General features: G+C 34.4%; 1 protein-coding gene across 4 annotated transcripts in view; it reads right to left on the minus strand.

The window, feature by feature from the left end:
* Positions 1-5930: 5930 nt before the first annotated feature.
* The window catches only part of LOC101895855 (GATA-binding factor C), an 81637-nt gene continuing 59997 nt past the window's right edge, over positions 5931-27570 (minus strand). For all 4 annotated transcript variants that reach the window (XM_059119661.1, XM_059119670.1, XM_059119654.1 and 1 more), the window contains exons 6-9: positions 19021-19164; positions 8499-8685; positions 8178-8365; positions 5931-7175 (exon numbers count right to left, since the gene is read on the minus strand). In XM_059119661.1, the coding sequence (XP_058975644.1) occupies positions 7149-7175; positions 8178-8365; positions 8499-8685; positions 19021-19164 (546 nt within the window). In that variant the 3' untranslated portion in view covers positions 5931-7148. The remainder of the gene's footprint in view (positions 7176-8177; positions 8366-8498; positions 8686-19020; positions 19165-27570) is intronic.

Raw genomic sequence — 27570 nt, forward strand, 5'->3', positions numbered from 1 at the left:
ATATACTTTGTGGGGTCTAAAATGACTACTCACTATGATGTTGTTGTTGTTGCTGGCAAGATATTAGCTTACCCCCAGAACTCTGTCAGTGGCAACAATGTGTTAATGGTGATCAATTGGTTTAACGATGAAATAAACAATCGTTTTGAAAACATTTATATCGCCATAAACAGTCTGTGGTCCGTTACCCCCCGCTCTCTCTCCCTCTCTCTCTCTCTCTCTATCTTAGTAACAACAAAACGGGTTTTCTCTATTTCATGGAGGGGGTGAGATGAAAAACCAATAGAAATTACAAACTTCGATTATTTTGCTTTTGAAGTTCTGGTCGTGGTGTCCGACCATACACAACAATCTGTGAAATTTCTTTAAATGAGTTGTAAAGAGTTGTGTTGCCCCGGCGGTGTAGTTTAAAAATTATGTAGTCATAATTGCTTACAATAGTAATTTGATTAAGGGGGCGGGGGCAATAAATGAACAATTGTATACATTTCATTTGAATTTTTATAGCTTTTATTTAGATATACATTTTTTTAAACAGTAACATGATATGATTGTTTTACCAGCTTCAATGAAGCTTCTTCAATGAGGTTTTATTTTTGAGATATTTGCCAAATCATGTAAATTCAATAAATCATGTAATAATTTGCCCTAACTACAGGGAGTCTTTTTGAATAAATTTTCTGTTTAAGATGTTCAAGGGCTTCTCCGGAAAAAATAACCATGAAGTTTTTGTAATTGTGAGTAGTAGCGGGAACTAATAAGCAAAAAATACTTATAGCCTCTACACAGAACTTTTGTTTAAGGCAGACAAACAATTGCTACTCAGATAATCAAGTTTTCTTTATTTTTTCGTCTTGGAGTAAAACAGGGGTAAGCAAAGAGTATCCCATGGGATGCCTGTGTGCTCACCAACACATTTGTAAAAAAACGTTTTTTTTTGTATTTTCTGTCAAAATGGTTTTTGTAGAATATTTAGTTATATCCGTCGCTAATATCGCCGGATATTTTTATGAATATACCGTTAGAAATATTGGGGTACATAAATATAATTTTGATTTCAGAAAAAGGTGTGACCAAGATGGCCATGGACTATTTGTGTGTTCTGCTCATACAAAACAAAAAAATCATTTTCATTTCAATAGTGAATGAGAAAGATTCTAAATAATCTTTCCAGACCACTTATTTATAAATTTTCCCTAACACATTATCTCAATACCTTAAATATTTTTTTACATCATACGCAGTATCTATTCTCTTCCAAAAAAATTATAGTTTATTTAATTGTGTACATATAAGAGCGATTATTTGATAGTTAAAATATGAATTTGTACGAAAAAATTCTTCGAAGACTCTTCCAAAAATATTCTTTAAAAAGTCCACTTTTCGAAGAAAAAATATGCTTTAAAGTTCCACTTCTCGAAGTCTCTTCAAAAAAATTCTTTAAAAAGTCCAAGTTTCGAAGTCTCTTCAAAAAATATATTTTAAGAAATCCGCGTCTCGTGGTCTCTTCAAACAAATTTTTAAAAAATCGACGTCTCGAAGGCTCTCAAAAATATCCCTTAAAAGTCCGTCTCGAAGGTCGTTAAAAAAATATTTTTTTAAAAAATTTGCGTATCGAAGTCTTTTCCAAAAATAATTTTTTAAAAAATCTGCGTCTCGAAGTCTCCTCCAAAAATATTTTTTTAAAAAATCTGCGTCTCGAAGTCTCTTCCAAAAATATTTTTTTTTTTACATCCGCGTCCCGAAGTCTCTTCAAAAAATATTTTTTTTTAAAAAATCCGCATCTCAAAGTCTCTTCAAAAAATATTTTTTTAAAAACTCCGCGCCTCGAAGTCACTTCAAAAAATTGTTAAAAAATCCACGTCTCGAAGGCTCTTCAAAAAATATCCTTTAAAAGTCCACGACTCTAAAGTCCTTCAAAAAATATTTGTTAAAAAATCCACGTTTCGAAGTCTCTTTAAAAAATCCAAGTTTCGAAGTCACTTCAAAAAATATTTTTTAAAAAATCCACGTTTCGAAGTCTCTTTAAAAAATCCAAGTTTCGAAGTCACTTCAAAAAATTTTTTTTTAAAAATCCGCCTCTCGAAGTCTCTTCAACAATTATGAATATTGTTTTTGGTCATAGCCCCCATAATAATGTGGGGATTATGGAATCCCCATGGGGAGTATTACCGTTTGCTGTGTGAACAACTTACAAAAATAATTAATTTTAGAAATCTTTGATTCGCGGCAGCAGGTGCTGGACATACTCAAAGGAGAAAATCTCCAGCCCCGGTCAAATACCGGCTAATTACAAAAATTATGACATTTAGGTGCAGGACATGTCCAGAATCTAAATTTTTTCGCACACCCAATCGTTTTGCGCATTACCATTATTATGGGAAACCCTCATAATAGAATGAGTATTATGTCCAGAAAAAAACGGTCATAAGCCCAAGGAAGTAGCGGACATAAATCCAATTATAATGGTTATGTCCAAAGACTTTCTCCTTTGGGTATTTCCGGCACCGGAATGTTCCCCAAATTGGAATGGGGATTATGTCCAAGAAAAAACGGTCATAAACCCAAGAAAGTAGTGGACATAGCTCCTTTTTTATGGGTATTATGACCGAAATATAGGTCATAATCCCCATAGTTGCAATGGGGAATATGAGCCGGATTTGGATTTTCAATTATAACTAAATGTTTAAAGGGGGGAGGCGGAAATATCAAGCTAATCCGCCAAAGGTTACGTGATGCCAATAACCTCTATTGCTTCTAGGACCACGATTTTACATATGTATTTACCGTGCTGGGTCGATTTAGTCACAATTATGACGCAAACCTCACGAAATTTTGCATTGAGTCAGAGTAAGGGTCAGAATAAAAACCTTTAGGGCTTTATATGGGCTAACAAGAGATTTTTCTGATTTTGTAATCTCTCAGGTTATAAGTATATACTAATTTGGCCATTACATTACCATACATTTTTTGTTGACCGTACAAAATATAATGTTTGCACAAATGAAATGGTAATTTTTTCTGAAAATTAGAGACACTTATGATTATAAATGAAATTTATCCTTTCTGGAAGAGGTACCAGCCAAATAAATAAAAAAAAAATCACACTATCACGCTTGAATTCCATCACGAATAACTTTTCTTCTGGAAAATGCTCACCAAAATGCTTTTGTACGCTTGTAACAACATAATGACCTGTCACTGGAATAATTTTAACAGCTGTCGGATGAGTGGGTTGGAAATGACAGCAGTCTGAAGTTGGTTGCAATTGTTTCATCTCACCTCGTAACGGCCTCACTCACTTTATGGTTTTTTTTTGATAAGTTTAACTGCATTATGCAAACGGTCTTACTGGTATATGAAGTTTAAAGTGAAACACGCTGGAATTCAGATACTTTCATATAAAAATGTTTCCCTTATCCTAAGGTGGAGGGCATTAAAAGTTCGGCGAGGCCGAACTTAATGTTTATACCCTACACCACAAGGTGGTCAGGGTATTATGCCTTTGTGCATTTGTTTGCAACAGGCAAAAGGAAACGAGATAGACCCATAGTTCCTTTTGATGATCTGCATAGAATCACATTCTGAGTCGATTTATGCATGTCCGTCCGTTCGTCTGACCGTCTGTCCATGTATTTTTGTAAACAAAGTACAGTTCGCATTTATTGCCCTTTCCAGATGAAATTTGTTTGACCCAAGGACGAACCCTATTGAAATTGGAGATAATCGGTCAAAATTTACATATAGCCCCCATATATATCTTCGTCCGATTTGCCTTTTATTGTGCACCAAACGTCTAATGTTTGTCCAAATTGGATGAAATTTGGCACTTACGACCAAATTAAGTCTGGAATCTAGTGTGTCAAATTTGGTGAAGATAGGTTCAGATATAGCTATAGCTCCCACATACATATATACTGTTCATTCGATTTGTTATATTTGTTACCCACAGCCGTAATATGCACTCCGTAACAACAATATTTGGGGAAATATATCAAAAGCAGCTCAGAAATACATTTGCTAAATTTTATCGAGATCGGTTCAGATTTGGATATAGCTCCCATATATAACTTTGTCCGATTTAACTTTGATCGTGCACCAAACGTCTAATATTAGCCCAAATTGGATGAAATTTGGCACCCTCGACCGAATTGAGTCTAGAAGCTAATATGTCAAATTTGGTGAAGATCGGTTCGGATATAGCTATAGCTCCCATATATACTGTTCATCCGATTTCTCATATTTGTTACCCACAGCCGTAATATGCACTCCGTAACAACGATATTCAGGGAAATATATCAAACACAGCTCAGAAATATCTTTGCCTAATTTTATCGTGATCGGTTCAGATTTGGATATAGCTCCCATATCTTTATCTGATTTCAAATTAATTGTGCACCAAATGGGCAAAACAAGTCCGAATTTAAAAGATACAAATGCTTCGGCATATTTAGTCCTTTGAACTTTAAATTATAATTATAATCATGGCGTGTGTTATAGAATTCTCCCATTAAAACGTTTAATTGTTATGCGGAGCTCTTCTAAATTAGCAAAGTGGTGTAGGGTATCATAAAGTCGGCCCCGCCCGATTTTAAGACTTTCTTTACTGGTTTTTTACTAGTTTTTATCTGTATTAGATGAAGTATGAAAATATAATACTTTGGTCCGCTATATCTGGTACATATCTCATATAAAGTGTAGTCGATATAGTCCAAATCTGGCATGTTTTAATAAGGTCAGATACGAATTGGTCAATATTAGCCAACTGCTTCGGAACCTCCCCCATGAATTATGAATAATCATAACTTAAGTCTGGGGTCACACATCTGTCGAAAAAAACTCGTTTACCTTCATAAGCGTTTTCCTGTAAATATTTTTGGGTTCTCCTCGTCTCATTATTCCCGAAATTAAAAAAAAAAATGAACAAAACAACTCATTTATGTTATTTTTTTGAAATTGATTTTTTATTGATTTTTTTTGCTTGTTTTCATTTTTATAATATTAATATTAACTGTTTTTTTTTTGTTTTGTTATAATATTTGTTTTGTCTATTTTTGTGTGTTTAAGGGAAACATATATATATACACACACATTTCCCATAATTTATCATCAACTTCTTATATTTCAAATTTTATTTTTATTTATTTTATTTAAGAGCTACTCAACTATAAATATGGCAAATTACATTTAGAATAATACAATACAATAATAATAATAATAATAGTACAATATAATTGTAATATATTTGTTTTTAATTTAATTAGATTTTCTTTTATTATATATTACTAAATTTAAATATATTTATATATATAAGAATGGTATATTTATTTATATATGTATATATGTTGTGTATACTGTATATGTATTAAGGGGGAGTTTTTTTTCTGCTTTTACTTATTAAAATAATATTACAACAATTTTTTTATTTATCTTTTTTTTGTATAGTATTTAATGTTTATATTTAAATTTCCATCTGTGGCAATTACAATAATTACAGGGTTTATTTACAAGTTTTTTGTTTAAATTTTTTTTTTGTTATTTTAAATAAAAATTAATAATGAAAAATGTTATTAAAGTTAAGTTGAAGGGGAAAATAAATGTAGTAAAGAAAAACAATATGGGAGGGAGGGGGTTTGTCTTATGTTTTTACATTGGCCATTGTCAGGTTTAAACAATTACTTAACAACTAAAAACAATTAAATTAAAAAGTGTTTTGTATTTAGTTTTTTTTTAATTTATATATATATATATATATATATATATATATATATATATATATATATATATATATATATATATATATATATATATATATATATATATATATATATATATATATATATAATTTTTTATTTAATATCTACTATAGCTAAAATATTTACATAGGAATTTATTTTACAATTTGATTTGTGGTTGTTGTTTTTTTCTTGTTTTTGTTTTAATTATCACCATGCAGATATTTAGAATTTTTTTTCTTTGAATAATGAAATTCGTGGCCTGTTTTTTGTAAAAAACTGCATTTATGTGGACGTTTTGTTTTTGTTAATCTATGTATGATATATGTAGATGAATAATAAAAATTAAAAAAAAATGTTTCTAAGTTTTTTTGTATACATTTTGTGTGTGTGTGCCTTAAGGTGACAAGAGTTTGGGTTTTGGAAAAAGAAGAAGGGGAAATGTTAACAAAGTCGTATTGGGGAAGAAGAAAAAAGGAAAGTGTAACTGTGTACTGGAACACATAAATAAATTAATAAATTGCACGCAATGTTAACATAACATACTTAATAATAAATACATTCACGGTTTTTTTTTATTATTATAACAAAGTTATTTTACTTGAATTTGGTATTCATTGGAGGGGCGGGGACTGTATTTGCCGAGGAAAATTAAATAAAATAAACGAAATGAACAGATTTGTTTTCCCCATACACAGGGTTGATGTTGTGGGCTTAGAAATAATATTTTAATATTTAATTTTTAGTTCTTTTTTTTAAATTATCTCCAACATTTATCCAAATTGGTGGCATGGCTCTATGACAATTTTCTTGGATTTTGTTTGGAAATGACCAAGAGCAGGATCCTGAGTTTATTTTCCATTGTTCACCATAGAAAGAAAATATCATATGCAGGGGTCTAAAACCTTCGCCGTTCCCAAGATAAATTCCCAAATCCCTCCCTCACCCAGGCTCAAGTTTAGATCTCCACAGGGACCGAAATTTCTTAGAGGAAGCTTGATAGTCTTCTCCCTCAGAAATCTTGTATATGGGAGAGGGATCTCAAAATCTTCCATATTTTTTCCGTAAAAATACCAGAGAGGACAGGGTTACGGGGTTAGTCCCAGCGTTTAAAACGCAGTTTTGGTTGATTTTTGATTTTTTTTTTTAAATGATTTGATTTAGGAACTGTTTTTTTTTTCGCTTACAAAAAATTGTGGGTAATTTTCATTAACACTTGGTGTTGTTGTGGTTCTTGGTTTCTCTTGGGTGGGGAGTGAGGGAGTTCAATTTAGTTGCTGTAGTTGTTGTTGTTCTTGTCGTTTACCAAAATATAAACTAACCGTAAAAGTGGGAATAATTCGTAGCTGGTTTCTCTTCACATAATGGCCAATTTCAATTGAATAAATTGCCATTTATATTATTGCCGCTCCATCACGTGTAGTCTGTACGCCAGGTGCCCTGGAAGAATAGAGAGAGAGAAAAACAGGGAAAAGTTAGTAAAATTTTAAATAATTTCAATATTTTCAAATTTTAAATAATTTCAAGATTTTAAAATTTTAAATAATTTCAAAATTTTTAAATGTTAAATAATTTAACAAATAAAAAAGCTGTAAGTTCTGCCGGGCCGAACTTCAAATACCAAATTTGAAACAATTCCGGCGAATAATGACGCTAAACTCATCAAAATACCGAATATTGGGAGCTATCGTTATATGGGGGCTATACGAAGACGTGGACCTATACAGACAATTTTCTGTCATAGGTTGTAGTACCCACTACGAACTTCAAATACCAAATTTGAAACAATTCCGGTGAATAATGACGCTAAAATCATCAAAATACCGAAAATAGGGAGGTACCATTATATGGGGCCTATAGATGTGGACCTGCACAGAAAATTTTCTGTCATAGGCTGTAGTACCCATTACGAACTTCAAATACCAAATTTGAAACAATTCCGGTGAATAATGTCGCTAAAATCATCAAAATACCGAATATTGGGAGGTATCGTTATATGGGGGCTATACGAAGACGTGGACCTGCATAAACAATTTTCTGTCATAGGCTGTAGTATCCATTACGAACTTCAAATACCAAACTTGAAACAATTCCGGTGAATAATGCAGCTAAAATCACCAAAATACCGAAAAAGGGAGGTATCATTATAGGGGGGCTATACCAAAACGTGGACCTACATGACCCATTTTCATTACCAAAAGTCCTGCAGACATAATATACATTTGAGTAAAATTGTATCAACCTACTTCATTTCGTTCGAAAGCTATAGCCATTTCAAAAGTCGGACAGACGGACGCTAAATCGACATAGAATTTTATGCTGATCAATTGTGGGGTCTAAAATGTATATTTCGAGGTGCTACAAACGGAATGGCAAACTTAATATACCCTCCATACTATGGTGGAGGCTAAAAAACTAGTGCTTATCTTTTCGACTACTTACCATTGAACCCAAACCCAAATGATAAGGCTGAGAATGTGGCACAACACCACCGCCCAATGAACCGGCCGTGGAGAAGCCACCTTGCAGGCCACTGGAAGCACCCAAGGCTCCCATGCCGCCGGTATACCAGCCGCCATGCATGTGCGCATGAGCTGGATGCAGGCCACTGGAAAGATGGGAATGTTGGGCTGGAAGAAGAGAAAAGAAAAAAACAAACATTGAAAACATTAACGCAAAGTTTTGACAACAAGAGATTTTCACTTTCGCTTTAAAATTGGAAATTTAAAAACTTAGAAAAAAAATTAATTCTTTAAAACTTACCCATTGACGCCGAGAAGCCACCGCCGAAACCTTTCGATGGATCCAATGGCTTGAAATCACCCATACCCAAATGACCGCCCAGTGGCATACAACCGCCACCCAGGCCCTTCTTCTTTTTCGATTTTGATGATAATTTACGATTGCGGGTTTGTATACCTTCCTTTTTCATGGTTAGGGGGCGGTTAACCTGTAAGCAAATATGGAACAAAAACGGGAAATGCATAAATGAATTATTAACCGAATAACAAAAAATGCAAGAGAAATATTTTTTATCATAAACATGGTTGGTTATCTAAGCAGAATATCAGCATAAATGACCTTTGGCAATTTTGTTACAACAAAAACTCACGCACACACCAAAACCGCTCACTTATACAAATTTACATGCACTGGCAGATAATTTGTTACCAAAAAAACTGAAACAGAAACGAAAATGCAGGAAAGGATGTATTTTTGGGTTCACCCAACAGGAAATGCAAGTAGCTGCTCGAACTCCAGCCCCCCTCAATATTTTGCTGAAGACAATTGCATTTACATTGCATTGTCGTAGTTGTTGTTGTCGTCGAGGTAGGCAGCCAGTCAGGGCTATGTAAATGCAATGACGAGTACTTGCCTGCCTAAGAGTGTTTTTTTTCTTCTGTACTCCTCTCTGCCAAAGGAGAACCGGAAAAAGCTTGCAACATTACATTATATCGTATTTTTACAAGATCTGATAAGGTTAGACCAAACAGCAACAACAACCACAAAAGAGCTCTCTTTAAAGGAACTAAAAATGTAGGCAGGCAAGCAGTCATATGTGTAAGTATGTAAAAAACAACAACAACAAAAACCACGAAGTAGAAAAGAACTCCGATTTTAATGCGTTGATAACACACAACATACACACATGTATTCATACATACAAACATACATACATAAATATATATATGACTATGTATGAATAGAGAGTTAGTCTCCGACGTTACATAGCGTTATGTGTATATGTAAAGCGACCACGAAGAAAAAAACACGCAGTTTAACCATGAGTACTAGCAGCTGTGCCGTGTAATGATGAATGTTCATATAGTGGAGGGTATTCTCCTGTTTGTTTGTGTCTGTGTTTGTGGGTATGGGTGCTTTTTCCTACACTCTCTGTTCTGTATTTCCCCTTGTTTCATTGTTTTTGGTATTCCTTCGCCAGGTTTCCAGCAATGGTTCGGTGCCTTAGACCAAATATAAAATTTTTTATTTTATTTTTTTGGATAATATGGAGGTGAAAAAGAAATGGGGTTTATACAGAGGGAAAAAATATTCGAAGAGGGAAAATATTAGACTTAGAGATCCTTGAGAGTCTCCTTTAACGATATTTTAACCAAATATCGTTAATTTTGGCAACTTGAGACCAACTGCTTACTTTCCTGCCATGTAGAAGGCATGCAATCAAGACATGTAGCACTGAATCAGAAATGAGGACTATAGGAGGTAAAATCGACATAATTTCTAATATTTAACAACATACAGGGTGAGAAAAAAAAACTGCAACAAAGTCAAACGCCATAATTTTTACATTCCTTTTTCAAATTTAATTGAATGAAAGCAAAATATGTCGGAAATGGTATCAAATTTTAGAATAAGTTTAGATTTGTTCGAATTGGTCACTTTTGGCACTAATTTTGGCCTTCAAATGGCCAATGAAACCGTCACACGGTACCCGAATGTTGCTCTGCCGTATTTTGGCCCATTCTAGCGCTTGCTTGAGGTGATCGACATTTTGGTATTTTTTAGTGCCAACCTTGCTTTTTGCAAAATACGCCAGATACAATTGTCCAACGTATTGGTATCCGGAGATTTTGGTGGCCATTGTTCGCTGGAAATGAAGCGAGGAACCTCACTTTGTAACTATTCTTGGGTGACGCGTGTTGAGTGCGATGGTGATGATGGAGTCCTGTTGGAATGTCCAATGTCTTCGGCCAAAATGTTTGTGTGCCCAAGGCTTTAATACACCCTCCAGAATATTTTCGCGATAATATTCGACATTTATTCTGATGCCACGGTCGATAAATACGAGCGGCGAGCAACCATTGGCTGTTATGGCGGCCCACACCATCACCATGGCTGGCGCTTGAGTTCTGGTGGCCACCCGAAGGTGCCCATTTTCAGCTGACCTCTTTGACAAATAAACACGATCACTTTTGTTTGACAACGAATGTTTTTTCATCGGAGAAAATCAAATTCGGCAGTTCACCACTTTCGGACAAGCGAAGCAACTCTTTAGCTGTTTTCAGTCTATTTTTTTCTGTTGCGGTGTAAGTTCTTGGACCTTTTTGAATTTCAATGGCTTTACAATGAATGTTTTCTCATCGGAGAAAACCAAATTCGGCAGTTCACCACTTTCGGTCAATCGAAGCAACTTTTTAGCTCTTTTGAGTCTATTTTTTCTGTTGCGGTGTAAGTTTTTGCAATTTCAATGGCTTTACCCCGAGCTCATTTTTCAATATTTGCCGAATGGAATATTTTGATATGTTCAGCTCACGAGCCGTTTTTCGGCCACTGCGACGCGGGTTTCGATCACGTCGCTTCTTTAATTTTCGAACCATTTCTGCTGATGTTGCTGTTTTCCCTACGTCCACTTCCTTGACGTCGGGCTACGCTACCAGTATCACGGTAACGAGCGATGGTACGAGACACAAAAGATTTATTCACATTTAAATGCTGGAGTGCTCCAACAATAGCCATTTGTGATTTTCCAGCCAAATATAAAGAAATCACACTATCACGCTTGAATTCCATCACGAATAACTTTTTTTCTCGAAAATTCTCACCAAAATGCTTTTGTACGGCTGTAAACAATATAGTGAGCTGTCACTGGGATGATTTTAAAAGCTGTCGGACTAGTGGCTTAGAAATGACAGCAGTCTGAAATTGGTTGCAGTTATTTTCATCTCACCCCGTATACTGAGAATATTAAGTTAAATATCTTTAAAGCTTTTTTATTTTTATGTGAAGATTATTCTTTAAACTTTAAGTTTAAAAGCTTTGCGGACTCTTTCAAAGCTTTTACTTTGACATTCCAGGTTGTTTTGTCATACTTTTACAAAAAATCTCAGTTATGACTTCTTAAAGCTTTTTGAAAAGCTTTTATTTGTGATGAGAATATTTGGTTAAAGACAGCCTTTAAAGTCATATTTTTGCGGAACACTTTCTTAAGCTTAATTTTAAAGCTTCAAAAAGCTATTTTAGGGCCTTATCTAAAAAGCTTTAGACCTAAATTAAAAAAAAGCTAAATAAAATTAAGTGTATTTTTCTTGATCCTATTTTTATATCAGCCTCTTAAGCCTCTCATTTTTATTCCAAGCTCCGAAAGCTTTTCTCCCAGTGTATTAACTCCCCGTAACTTCTATGTGTAAGGTAATAAACTTTAACTTTATTACATAGCCACCAACTGTAATGCAGATTCATACACATACATTCGTACAAAAAGGTACGTATGTAGCACAGTAAAAAAAGGGTAGCTTATCGCCCATGAAAAATCTACTCGCAAAAGATTCGCTCGTTGTTGTCGTTGTTGTTGTTGGTGCTGCTGCTGTTAGTTAGAATTGTGCGCTTCTATTGTGCCACAATTACAATATTAAGTTACCCCCAAGTAAGGATTTTGTGTCCATTCCGAATGTTGGTTGTGTTTGGCTGGTAGACGAGACTATATGTCTGCTGGTTTAACAGAGAGAGAGAGAGAGAGAGAGGGCCGGCAAAGGGGGGTATTAAAAGAAAAAAGAATACCTGGGCGTGAATAAAACCTCTAAATTTCACCAAATGCATTAGCGACCAACGAGCAGGGGGCAGAAAAAAAGTGTTTAAGTGCAAACAAAATGACTGACTCAAAAATATGGAATGGAATGGCATGGATGAATGAATGGACGGATGGATGGATGAATGGCCAGAGAACATAGTGATTGAATGGCACACTAACTGTTGGAAGGATGGGGAGAGTAGTGAAATCCTAGAAAATCGGGGTGTATGCCGGCAAGAGCAACAGTAGCAATTCTTTTTTTTTGAGGCAGCACTTAAGTTCTTAACTAAACAACAAAATGTACAAAACTACAAAATAAATGTAGTTTGTGTGTGTGTGTGTACATAAACAAAGAAAGGGAGGATTTGTCGGGGCCAATTGTTAAATTATGACGATGAACATGATGAAAGGAAACAGAAATCAAAAAAAAAAAAAACCCTACCTTTTGAAAAAAAAAAAAAAATAATAAATACCTTTTGTTCACCTCCTGACGGAGTAGTTGGTACTCAAGGGAAATGCAATGGGTGGTTGCCCAACGGTGTTTGCGCAATGCAATTAGCTGGGTTAAATGTGGCAACAGGACATCACTCAAGCGAGAGGAGATTGCAAAAAAAGGAACAAAAAGCCGGCAAAACTAAAACTGTATCACTTTCAAGGAGGCCGACAAAAGAAGAAAACAAAAAATAAATTTCAGGACCATTGTATTGAGATTTACAACATTGTGTTTGAGACAATTGCCTACGTAATTGATACCCTTAACTCCTACCGGGGAGGAAACAATAGAAAATTGGGAAGGACCGCTAAATGGATTGCCCGAAATGTGTGCAGCTCTCTAACATAACAAATATGGAAATTTCTAATGTGCTAATTTGCCAATAGCTTGCCAAATGTGATGACAAGCCAGGCAACATTATGTTGCATGCAACATTAATCCCTCACACAAACCACACTTTCTTACAGCTTCTGTCGGTAGGAGCCGTGTCAAAAAGATATATGTTTTTGCTCTTTCAAAATGTAAATCGAGCGCATCGCATATCCCCCCATTGACTTTGAGCTGCTGTTGCTGCTCCAAAGTTGTTGCCAGCCTGCCTGCTGTCAAGTTAATTTTTGATAAGCCATGCACGCGACTTTTTGGAGAACTCCAACAAACCTCTTCTTCGACTTCATGTCTGATGTTTGGTGGCTTCTGTTGCTGCTACCGTTTCGTGTTGTCATCACATGCATATATGCAGCTCTCTCTCTCTCTGCTCCTTACCTCCCGCCTTCTTCCTCTCTTCCCCTCCTTCGATCTCCCTCTGTTGCACAAAAAAGTGTATCTTAAGAACACTCACACAAAAATTATGACCAGATGTTATGGGTATCTTTTCGCGAAAAATTGAAGTTTAATTCATGCTAATGTTGTGACACTGGGTGGCATATATTTATGCAACATTTAGAGAGGTTGGAAGGCAGACAGGCCGCCTGAAAGAGGCATGGAGGCATGACAGCCATTCAACAAACATGTTAATTGTTCATTATAAATTACATGTGCTCATTAATTTTCCTAGGAAGATTCATTCATAAATTCATTCGATTTGGGGGGGTTGGAGGTTTAAGGATGGATTCAACTTCCAGAACAATTAAAAAAAATATATAAATTTATTTCAAAAAAAAAAAAAAAAAAAAATAAATAAATAAATTATTAAAAATATGAACGAAACTTTAAAAAAAAAACATTAAAAAACATAAAAATTAAGGATGGATTCAACTTCCAGAACAATTAAAAAAAAATAAAAATTATTTCAAAAAAAAAAATGAATAAATTATTAAAAATATGAACGAAACTTTAAAAAAAAACATTAAAAAACATGAAAATTAAGGATGGATTCAACTTCCAGAACAATTAAAAAAAATAATAAAAATTTATTTAAAAAAAAAAATGAATAAATTATTAAAAATATGACCGAAACTTTAAAAAAAAAATAAAAACATAAAAATTAAGGATGGATTCAACTTCCAGAACAATTAACAAAAATAAAAAATTATTTCAAAAATAAATTGAATAAATTATTAAAAATATGACCGACACTTTAAAAAACATTATAATCGGGGTTCATTCCTATATATAGGAACCAAAAAAAATTTGGACCGACTTGACCCATTTTTTAAACCAATGATTCTTGATGAAATCCAAAGTTTTCTATTATTTTTTAAAGCTCTAGAGGGTGAGATGAAAAAACTGCAACCAACTTCAGACTGCTGCCATTTCTAAGCCACTCGTCCGACAGCTGTTAAAATTATTCCAGTGACAGCTCACAAAGGATGCAAAATTTTAAATAACGAAACTCCCATAAAATTATAGAAAATTTCCAGGAAAAATTCAAATTTCCGTCGGCATAACTGGACATTTTTAGAGTCCTATTAAATCATTAAATTTTCTATTTTTAGAAAATCATTTGATTTGGCCTTTTTGAATTTTTATTTCCTCATTGCATTCTGCTCTAAGTGAGACATGTCTTGAGATTTTTATCGGAATTTTTGGTTTTGCTTGAAGACGTCTCTGGCAGGCCCAAAAAAAAAAAAAAAAACATTTTTTTCTTTTGATTCACAAGCAACCGAAAGCAGCTTGGCGATGCCATATGATTTTTGCCCGCTACGCGTCTCTCTTATTGTGTGTGTTCGAGTTTAAGGCGGCGAATTGCCGCCGTGCGGTTGGTTTTCTGTGGCGATTTCCTAGCCAAGCTTTCTTATCGCGATGGGAATGCGACCAATATTCAAAATCTGTAAATTTGAATATGTAAGGCAATGTGTGGTGAATATGTGAAAACTCTTGGCCAGGCATTTACGTTTCTAGCACTTATGTTGGGCATGGAATTGGCGCGAGTGCAATTTTTTGCGTCCCATATTTAGATATGATCGGCTAGTTCGGTTTTTATTATTTTATGTATATATATGTATACATTTCTATGAGTGTGTGTGTGTGAGAGTTATGGCAAAAAAATAAAACGTAATTGAGTGACTGGGCCGCCTGCCTGCCTGCCTGGATGCATATGGACAGTTTTTGGTGTGTTTTCAATTTTAATTAAACCACCCAAAGTGCCGGCGGTAGCAAAGCTATGCAATGCTCTCCATAAAAAGCCATTTGCTTACAATATTTCTGAATGCATTTCATTTGTATCAGTTCATCTGATAAGGTGGCCGGCCAACCAACCAGCGTGGAAGGCAGCCACACAAATCAATGGCAATTGTTGTTGTTATTTGTGTGTGTGTGTCCCGCGTTATGGTTTTGTTTTATTGGCTTTTTAACAGTCAATTAAATAGACTTAGTTTTTTTTTCATTTTACATTGTGTTGCACTCCAAAACATATTTGCATAGATTGCCAACATCAAACAAAAAAATGCCACCAGACCACCGCCATCGTCATTAGTTTAGGGAAACTTTGTGTTTGTGTATTTCGTCTCGGAAAGGTGGGGCATTTTGTGGTGTGTGTGTGTGTGGCCCACAGGTGTCACGGGTGTCACATAAATCCCGGTAATTACTTAAAACTCCCGCAACAGCCCCTTGGGAAGGAAGGCAACCATTTAGCCATGGGCAATCACTGACATGTAAATGGTGGCATAATTTTTTTTTTTTTTTGGATGAAATCTCAAAACCAAGGCAAAAACTTTTAAAAACTTTGGCGAATATTAAGAAAATAAATTGAGGAAAAATTTTATATTTTTTTCTTTTCATTTTCCCCTAAAAAAATTTCCCTAATTAGCCTCAAGGAAGCAGAAGTAGAAAACGTAACGGAAGAATTGAAGGAAATTATTTTTTAATGTAAACAACGACATTTTTATGAAATGGGGAATAAAACTAATGAATATTTAATGTTGTTAAACTAACTGGGGGAAAAAAATCCTTAAACTCCCCCCCTCCCCTCTCTCTTTCTGTCCTCTCACCAAAAAGAAAAAAATTGAAAAAGTACATGCCTGAGTAGCTGCCATAGAAATTAAATATGCATAAAAAGTCAATGCGTTGAGTTAATTTATTAAATTAAAACACTAGCCGGTTGAATACCAGGACAAACGTCAGACAATTAGCCAACAACCCCATATACCCCTGTTGACTGCTGTCTACCCCCCACCTACCTCTTTTGAAGAGGATTGCTGTTAACGCCACCAAAAATCTCATAAATGTTATTGTAACGCATAATGAATGTTATCGCATTTTCACAGACACCCATCGTCTTTTGGATGTTTGGTTGGTGGGTGGGTGGTTGATATTGCCAATGTCATCTCCCTCGTCGTCCTGGTGGTTGGTTGGTTGGTATCATTTTTGGTCGCTTATCTCAAGTAGCACACGCATCACATCACATCGCAAAAGCCAACAACAATATACCATAAATATCTTTGATATATAATCAACAATCCATCATTGGACAAATGGGGAAAACCAACGCACACACTCAGAGAAAATAGGGATGCTGACAAGGATGGATGTCAGGGGATTTTGAGTTTAATATGGGAATTTAAAAATTTTTTTTTTTTGGTAAATTGACATAATTTCATACGATCTCCTATTGATGTAGTTAGTAGAAATATTGGGATGCTTGAAATTTCAAGGGAATCGGATGCTTATTTCGCATTTTATAAGCGTTCGGGTTATTCAAAATTTTGTGGAGGATGTACCCGAAGGAGTGGGCCCATGTTTATCATATTCACAACAGACCTTGTGTTGACTAAAGTATTGGGATGCTTGAAATTTCAAGGAATGTGGATGCTTATTTAGAATTTTATGAGGATTTGGGCTATTCGAAATTATGACCCTTGTGGGGGAGGTACTAGAAGGAATGATCCGATATATCCGACAGCAGATCTTGAGTTGATAGAAATATTGAAATGAAGTTTAGGAATAATAGGATTGCATGATATAAGCGTTTTAATTATTCAAAACTCTAATCCTTTGTTGGGGGGGGGGGTATCAAATAGAGTGGACCGATATCTACTATCTTCCGCGCAGATCTTGTGTTGATAAAAATATTGGGATATGCCAAATTTGAAGACAATCGCACTTTCTTACATTTTATAAGAGTTATAATTATTCAATATGTTGAACCATTGCTATCCCTTCTTGTTCCGTGAAAATGTGAGGGAGTTACCAGTAGGTGTGGGCCGATAAAGCCCATCTCCGAACTTGCTTTAAGTTCAATAATAATATTCCGATGTACTAAGCTTGCACCGAATAGTATACTCCCTTAGAGACTTATCCAGCCATTCAGGCCGACGGACGGTCATCCCTAGATCAATTCCAAATGTCCTGAAACGGGTTTTGTCATCTGAAACCATTATTTTCGAAATTTCTTATTTTTGTAAAATCCAAAGGCAAGGATTTTTTCAAAAAAACTACAATCCGATTTTTTTGTAAAATCTCATCTTAATTTTAATGCTTGAATTTGGTAATTTTTCAAAAGATTCGGAAAAAAAAAATTTTTTCTCCAAAAATTCCCCACCTGACATCCCTATTTTGTAATCTCCCCAAGGACTATTTTTTAAATACTTCCAGCAAGTGAGAAGACAACATTTATTATTTCAAGGAGGGGGGAAATGAAATAATGTTGTGCTACACGTTTAAACGTTTTTGTGTCAGGGGGGTTTTCAACTCACAATTGCCCCTTAAGAGTGGTAAACGCCCAGCTAAATGTAACTCCCCTCGCCAAAAATCCAAAAAAAGTTTTTGGGAAGGCTCACACACACACAGCATGGTTTTGATAAGATGCGATAAATGATGGCAATGTTTAAATCAGATTTGTAACGATTTGCTGTATCCTTGAGCAGCCACCAGCATCAACATCAAGGGGGGAGACAAACTCAGTCAAGCGTTACGCTAATGAAATATAGATTGCCTACGTATGTTTTGTATTTTCCACTTACAACCTTAGTTTCCGAACGGAATAATACAGGGGGAAGAGCTCAACACGGGAGAGAGAGGAAAATAAGCCCGTGTGCAAGCATTTGATTTCCTCTTCCGGCAGCTTCCGCCGCCAAAGTACTAAGGCAAACAGTTTGCTTTTTTTTTGGTGGTGTTTGGAATTTGAAACGAGCAGCATAGTTAGAGGGCTAGAATGAAACCGTTTTACTCCCCTCTGCCTCTGCAAAATATGTATGGGAATCGCATCATAGACCATAGATTTTTGAGGGTTAAACGACTGATGTCGTATGGCTGAGTGGACAGACGACAACGACAACAACACGTGGTAAATGGTGTGTGAAATCGCTTAAGCAGTTTAAATGAGTCGGCTTTTGACTTGCTTTACTCAGCTCGAACGTACGAACGGAGCATTGTGAAAATGCGATTTAAATGATAAAAGTATGTGTATGTGCGGAGCCACAAAGAGTATTATGGCTTGGTTCTGTTATCATTAAACTATCATCAGTATCAGAATCGTCATCCGACAGACAGACGGACAAACGTAGGCAATAACGGATTTATTTAAACATTATTTCGGGCACATACTTCCCAGTGAGTCAGTCAGTCACTCATCCACATCCATGCTGCAGCAGCAGCACCATCAAGTGATCAATAATTTTGGGATTTGTTGTAGAGGACTAAGGGAAGTTATTCGTTTTTTTTTTTTATTTTTTTTTTTTGTATGTTAATAAGCTCTTGACAATTCTCCCATGGAGATTTTATGCATTTAACTGTTTTTTAGGGTGTTTGGTGGTGTGTGAGTTTGCAATATTTTGGTTGTATTCTCCTTTTTTTTGTATAAATGTATATTGTATAAATCTACTTACATTGTGCAATTTATAATATAGTCCGCAGGCATTACACACTGGTTCACCACTGGCATTCCGCCGCCAAAGGGTTGTTGTTGTGGTTTTGCAATTGGCACATGAGGTCCCCGCTCGTTTGGCCGCACTTTGTAGTGACTGCAGCGTCTGTAAGGAAAGGGGGAAAATTAGTACAGGAAATTAGCCAAAAAAAGATAATCAATAAAACATAAAATGGCGGTTATATTGTAAAGGAGAACTTATCCTAAAAGTATGCAATAATTAAAAAAAATGTTGAAATTAGCATTAGTAGTGAAAAATTAGTACAGGAAATTAGCCAAAAAAGATAATCAATAAAAAATAAAAAGGCGGTTATATAGTAAAGGGGAATTTATCCTAAAAGTATGCAATACTAAAAAATAAAAGAAGAATATGTTTAAAAATTTTAATTTTTTTTGAAACCATGCCTAAAAGTATGCCTTTATTTGTAATTTTTAGAGATCCCAAAGAATTTTTCTTTATATTTGTAAATATAATTTAACCTCATAAATCGTGTGCAGATTAATGATTCTTAATCAGGACGGGAAAGCTATAAAATCGTTCCAAAAAATCTGCCCTAAAGGTATGCTACATTTTTTATTTATTTTGCAAATCTAGTGATTTCTAAGACACATAAATTTTGAAGAGATTTCCAGATCAAATCAACTGAAAGTCTTTGGGCGGATTTCAAAATTGTTATTATTAAAAATGGAAATGATAAATATAACTTAAAGTATACTTTTAGGCGATCAACAATAATTCCCAATTTTTTCGGCATTAGATTAAAAAAAAGCCAGTTATTAAAATTTTCATTTCTCTGGGAAATGAAATGAAAATGATAGCATATTTTTAGGCGACCAAATTTAAATCTCCTCTTTATTTGGAATGCCTTGAATTGTTGAATGTTTCTGTTATTTAATTTTATTTTTATTTCAATTTAATTTTTTTTTCATCTTCTTTGGAGGGGTTTTAAAATACCTTTCTTTGTAAGTTATAAAATTTGAAGTATATTTTTAGGCAACTGTGTATTCGTAGCATATGAATTGATTTCAATTTTACATTATTTATAAGTCTTCCTTCAATATTCCTACGAATAAGAGGAGAAAAGATAACGAATAAAACTTTATGCATACTTTTGGGCAAGCATATAAATTAACCTGACTCTGCCTTGATATGATAAAAGTACTGGAAAGAGTTTAATTTTGATTTTAAATTGTTATCTCGTTAAATTTCAAAAGTTTTTTTTATCAAAACTTAAAAATTACTGCAGAATTTTAGGCAACCAACTTTTTTAAATCTAAATTTATTTATTTTTATTTTCCAATATGTTTTCTTGTTTTTCTGAAAAGATTTAGTTAAATTGTTGTTGTTAAAATTTGCAGCATACTTTTAGGTAACCAAAACTTTATCAAAACTTAAAAATTACAGCATACTTTTAGGCAACCCACTTTTTTAAATCTAAATTTATTTATTTATTTTTATTTTCCAATATTTTGTCTGGTTTTTCTTAAAAAATTTAGTTGAATTTTTGTTGTTAAAATTTTCAGCATACTTTTAGGTAACTGAAACTTTAAGGTCCCGTTTTTTACGAAAAGTTTACAATCTTCTCACTCCTTGGCCTGAAAAATTGACATTGAATATTGATTTTAATTTAGCACTTTGGCATTCATTAACACATTGTTGTTGTTGTTATTTTTGTTGCTATTGGAAAATGTTGTTGTATGTTCTTATATGCCTGGCTATCTTTCACCTTAAACTTGGCCACATCTCTACCTCCTGTGCTATGGGCTGAGCAGTGCAGTTTTGTTGAATTGTCATGTTAACAACTTAATTTATTTACGTTAGCCATGTTGTCATGTTCCCGTTTGTTTGTGTCCCATCTGTATGTTTGTCTGTCTGACTGGCTGGCTGGCTGATTGTGTCCCTAGTTTTGCCCAGACATGATGATGCTCTCTGCTGCAAAAAAAAAAAAAAACATAACCCAAAAGCAATCATTCGATTTGTTGCGACCGTTGCTGATGCTGCTGCTGCTGATTCAATCTCAAAATGTTGTTGCAACGACTGAATGTTGTTCCATTTGAGGTGTTGTTGTGGCTTAACGAGGTCGTCACATAATTACTAAAAATCCCGTCGAAGCAAAAAGCAACAACGTATTTTGACCAATTTGAAAAATGTTTTGTCCGTAACACTCCAGAGTGTAGGTGCCGTTTTGTGCGTGCCTTGGCCAGCCAGCCAGACCAGGCCAGGCCTATGGTGGGCGTTGGAATTAATTCCTTAAAAGTTGTGTGTTTCGCTATTTGCTTGTTAAATCCTTTGGTTGCGTTTAATAATATCGTTACAAGATCGTTAACACCTCTCTCGGCCATTTTCGGCCAACAAACATTTTTGAGATATTTGCTGCTTGTCCGTCGGTCGCTCGGTCTGTCTGTCTGTTGGAATTCAGATGATCTTGTTTCGAATTTTGGTTGGGGAGTAAACATCTTCTTCTTCTTCCTTTGGACATGTCTGTGAAATTTATGTTAATGTGTTAAAGAGAGGCACAGGTGATCGATCCTCTTTTGCTATACGGAGGAGAAAAAATCTTCAGACCCCAAAAAAAAAAAACATCAATTAAAAATCATGGCAATACATGATCAATGCCAGTCCCAAGTATTTTTCTTGCAGTTCCCAAATTCAATACATGATCATGGGCAATAACATTTTGGAGTTTCGGTTTTGGCAAGCAACAGCAGGCAACACACAACAACATCATGTTCTTGGGGTACATTGTTGTTGGTCAACGATGGCAGGCTGGCAGACAGGTATCTGTTGGTTTGCAAGGGAAATGCAAGGCTCTTGGAGCATGAGAATGCCAGTTGGGCTTTATTAGCAGCTCATCTGGTCAAAATGCGTGAAATCTTAAAGGACAGACGCTCGCACACACACACACAGGCATATATCTTCGGAGTACCAACTCCTTGGAAGTGGAGTGAACAATGTTCTGGGCTTGTACAACGTTTTGTTGTCTGCTTCGCATTGCTGCCCCTGTGGAACGACACGTAATGTCCCTCTGCAACAGCAACAACACAGCAGAGATGGCAGAAATATATAAGCAAGGAAATTCGTGGAAATTTCATGCAAGCCAAAAAAAATTGAAATGATACCAAGTGGCCAGTAGTGAAACCCCTTTTGTTGCAGTTTTGTGGAATTGTCAATTTAATGAATTGATACCGATGTTGAACAAGCACATCTTTGGGGATAAGTAATACGAAACAAAAAAAAAAAAAGAGAAAAAAAAAAACAAGGCAACGTTTTTGTTTTCTTCTGTAAACCTTATCATATTCCAGGGAATGAAATTAAGAAGATGAAGTCGAAGTCGGAGTCAGGGATTTAATTGCAAATAACGGAAGCCGTGGTTTTTAAATCCGCTAATTAGCCTCTGATACGAAAGGCAAAAGTTTTCAAATTTAAAAAAAGGAAAAAAAAAAGCTCAAACGGATGGAATGCCTAGAACTGTCGCCATAATAATATTTATGCATATATCATTTAACATCATCACACAATCATTCGGAGCACTGGTAGCAGGCGCAAAGAAAAAATGTCATGGCGATATATCACTGTCATCGGCCAGAAAAAATGACAAAATGTCAAATATTGACAAGAGATTAATTGAAATGCAAACGCAACAACCGAACAGCCAACCAGCTAGTCAGTCATCCAACACACCATCAAGAAAGTTTCACATGAATATGCAGGCAACAACTATAAGCCAAGCTTATCACCCAACAGCCAGTCAGGCGGACGGACGGACAGACAGACATCATGGTCTTTAACCACAATCACACAGAACAATTTTTTTCATTGGCCTACAAGATGGCGATTAAAGATAATCATTGGAACATTTGTTTTTTTTTTGCTTCTTTCTCCTCCTGCTTTTTGGGGGGTAATTTTTAAGAAGCCCAGACATCCAATGGGGACACTAAGGAAAACAAAAAACAACTCCACAACAAACAACAAGAAGTCAAAGTCAACATGAAACTGTTTTGTTATGTTTGCCTTATCATAAATTCGCACCTCAAAAGATTTATTTATGCGCTGACAGCTGCCATAAAGACTATCACCGTGTGCGTGCGCATACGCTGCCAACCAAAAAATGTATTTAACACGCACATAACAACAACAACAGCAACAAGAAACAAATAAAAATAAAAAAATCATGGTTAGCAAACAGGGCCGAGGGAAATATATGGGATCTGTTTTTTATTTCTAGAGGTGACAACGGGGTCACAAATCAAAAAACATATACTCTTCAAATAAACTTTGTTGTAAAAATTTCAGTTTAAAGAATAATGTGGAGATGAGATTCAATTCTTTTTTTAAATAAAAAAATAATAAAAAAATGTTATCCATTCCAAAAGTGTGTGAAAATGTGGCAATATCATAATCCTGTAAAAGACAAAATTATTCCCCGTTCGAAAATACCAGGGGTCTCCTCGGAACATTTTTCCAAAATGTCAGCGGTTTTTGAAATATATTAATAATAAAAATCGAAGCATACTTTTAGGCAAAACAGAGAATTTTTAGTTTTAATTGGTTTTTTCTTTAAAAATTAATGCTAAAATAATGTAAATTGTATACCAGGGGGTCCTCTGAACATTTTCCCAAAATTCTAGCGGATTTTGAAATATATTAATAATAAAAATCGAAGCATACTTTTAGGCAAAACAGAGAATTTTTAGTTTTAATTGGTTTTTTTCTTTAAAAATTAATGCTAAAATAATGTAATTTGTATTATATGACCCAAAAAACTCACTCAATATTTATATAAAGTAAAAAAATTGGGGTATACTTTTGGGCAAAAATTAAAAAATTTAAAAAAATTCAAAATTTTCAATTGATATATTTGTTTTAAAGGAAAGTTATTCCTTAACCAACAAATATTTAATTTTCTTTTTTTAAATAAATCAAAAATGAAGCACACTTTTAGTGAAAACAGGGAATTTTGAAAATTAATTGCATTTTCTTTAAAAATTAATTCTAAAAAAAATTTAAACCTTACTTAATTCTGAAATAAATTAAAAAGAAAATTACAGCATACTTTTGGGCAAAAAAATAAAATATTGCAAATATTGAAATATTTACGCCATTTTTTCAAATAGGTCAAATTTATTTGGGTATCGTTTTAGAACATTTTTTTTAAGTCTTGGATTTTAAATCCAAGAAAGTTATAAAAAATGAAGCATATCTTTGGGGGATATCTACATAATGTGATTTACAATAAGGAGTCTCTAAATGTTTAGAGCGAAATACTCTTGAAAAATTTTGCATTTTTTTAAACAAATCAAAAAGAGTTTCTAGATATAGTTTATTGCCTGAAAGTATGCTTCAAATTTCATTTTTACTTAATTTTTGATAAACAGAATTTTCAAAATATATTTTTAATTAAAATCAATGCAATAAAGTCAGTTTTTTGTATCAAATTAAACGGAATTTTCCAAAAATATTCTTAATTAAATTCAATAAAATAAAGTCATTATTTGTATCAAATTAAGAACAAAGTTGTGTGCCTAAAAGTAGGCTTTAAATTAAAATGTTTCTTTATATTGGATAAAACTTTACAAAAATATTTTAAGGAATATTTAATCGGCTTCGGTATGGGTATTTATTGAAGTTGATTGTCTTATAAAACTTTAGGGGAAAAAATATTTCTTTGATGACCTATTTGCAATAATTTTTGCAATGCATTCCTCTATCCCTCCATCTCTTCAGTGAGACTTGCAATATTTCTCCGCACAACATTTTCGATTTTCTCAAATGCCGTCGGCGTCATCGTACTTGAATACTAAAATCTCATCATCATTACAATTATTTACAGCATCCTCGGACAAAGGAATTCATGCCACCCAATTTGTGTGTACATACACATACTCACACACACACAGAAGCCAATAACCTTTACCATCTAAGATAGTGCGCAGATACAGAATTTTAACAACTATATATCTCCCCAAACACAAACGCACACACACACACATGCAGACATATCGCCCCAACTGATGTAGCCAAAAGATATGGAAACAGATACAATATAAAGTATACAGAAACACCAACACACATACACACACACATAGTCCCCAACACAAATCCACATTCCTATCTTGGAATGGAAATCTTTTTGCTTTACATTATACATAGAAATTATGTAGGTATGCCCAAAAGTATACTATATAGATAGATCTTTAGAATTTTATCTTGTCATGTGTCTCGTTGCTTTGTGTGTATGGATGTGCTGCACCAATACACAAGCAATAACCCAGACTCTGAGCTAACATAAAACAACCCCACAAAACCTCCCCAGTTTTTGGGGTCGTATGAGCCTAGCTGGCTGGGGGATGGAAGAGCGGGAAAGGAAGAAGACACGCATCTATGTCGTTATCTATCTATACATTCATCTTTCTGTTCGCTTTTGGGTTTTCCTTTTGTGCCACTGCCAGTCATGTTCTTTTTTGTTGCTGGCCCCAGCCTGGCATCCAGGCAAATAAATTTTCCTCGTCTGCTCCCCCTTCCGTTGCATCTAAGATTTGTTTTCTTATCTTGGCAAACATTTTTTATAGATATTAGCGACAGTTTTTATTTCTTGGTCGTTCATTTTCTTCTTTCTGTCATTCCGTTTTTATTGGTTTTATTTTATTTCTCTTTTTGTGTGTGTGTGTGGGGGGGGGAGATGAAAGTCATTATGGAAACGAAAAAAAGTATCCCCTGCTTTCTCTGCTATATTCCAATTTTGGGGGGAGGCTGTGGCGAAAACCAACCCCCTGATGATTTTTATGTGTGAAAATGAGACAAATCTAGTACAGTAGAACATTTTTTTGTGCTGGAAATCTTTGCCATCAGCAGAAAGAGAGGAAAATCTTTCAGAAGAGTTATTTATGCTCGTTTATTTTGTCTCCACTCCTCACCTCGTAGCTATATTTTTGTTTTTTTTCCTTCTATGGAAATGGACTGTCATAGAAAACAACAACGAAGAAGAATCAGAATCAGATCAGATAGCCATCTTGTTAGAGGAGGTGTAGGTGTATTTGTTTTGCCTCTCTCTGTGTGTGTGGGTAACAAGATAAATATTTGTTTTATGGCTTATTCAAAGGAATCCCCTTTTAATGGAGAGAAATAAAGGCAATTTTTTTAGAAAAAAAAAGAAAAAAAAAAAAAATAGAATCAAAGTTGAACAACACTTGCGGACTGAGGGGTAGAAGGAGGAAAGAAATAAATATCTTGGAGCTTTAAGAAGTTCTCTTGAAATTAAAAAAAAAAAATTAAGTTAGAACACACTTTAACTAAATTGAGAAATTTACATTAATCCATAAATTCAAGCATACTTCTAGGTGGTGTGGGGAATATAGGTAAGTAAATAGAAATAGGAGATATCGTTACTTTTAGGTGATTTTAAAGCTTTAAGAAGTTCTCTTGAAATTTAAATAAAATTTAAGTTAGAACACACTTTAACTAAATTGAGAAATTTACATTAATCCATAAATTCAAGCATACTTCTAGATATCATTAAAAAATATAGAACTTCAAAACTTATTTGTTTTTATATCAATGCATACTTTTAGGTGTTTCGGTTTTTTCAGCATTTTTTTTTAAGAACCAAAGAATTTCAGCTACATGGTCTTTGATTATAAAAAAAACATTTTCTATGGAAATAACTATAGAATGAGCTCAAATTTCTTCATAACAACAAGAAATTTTGTAATAAAAAATCCTAACATACTTTTGGGTGCTAGAATAAATTGAATTTCTACTCTCAATTTTTTTTCTTAAAAACAAAACAATCGAAGGCTTGAAATTTATTGTTTTGAATTGAAAAATTCCAAATAATTTCCAAAATACTGGAATAAATAGACTACTTTAGGGCGGCACTGTTCGTGTAAATATAAATCCACTAATTTTCATAATTTTTATTCCACCATTGCCTTAAGTGCTACAACACAAATCAATAAATTTTCCATGTCTTTCTGTTCTTCTCTTTGAATTTCCACAAAATTTTTCATATTATTATAATGGCTAATGGTGTATTTTTATTGTCATTTTTAAGACCAAAAAGGCTACGTCTGTAATTTGTAAACCCATTAAGTTTTGAAGGTCTAACTCTTCCTTGTGTTACACATAGAATAGCACGCAGGTTGGCTGGCTGGTGAAAACATTGAACAATAAATGACAAGTTTGCCAAAAGCATAAACAACATGCAACCAAAAACCACTAGCTACCCAGTCAGCCAGGCAGACAATGGGCCAAGAAACTCTACTCCTAGCCAGTGGAGTGCAGCACTTATTCAGGTAGCCCCCAAAAACTGGCCAATATCAAGACAAAACAAAGCAAAAAAAAAAAAAAACGAACCAAACTCGGTAGAAGGTATGAAAATTGTCATTAATATTTGTCACTAAAACTACTGCCCCGCAAAAAATATACCAACCAACAAACATTCAATGGGGCCCATAGCAAATGGCCAAGCGGCAGTCTCTGGCAGCTTTATGTAGTTTTATATTCTATGACTAA

This window comes from Musca domestica, unplaced genomic scaffold (genome assembly GCF_030504385.1).
Source record: "Musca domestica strain aabys unplaced genomic scaffold, Musca_domestica.polishedcontigs.V.1.1 1, whole genome shotgun sequence".
NCBI classification, from domain to species: Eukaryota; Metazoa; Arthropoda; class Insecta; order Diptera; family Muscidae; genus Musca; species Musca domestica.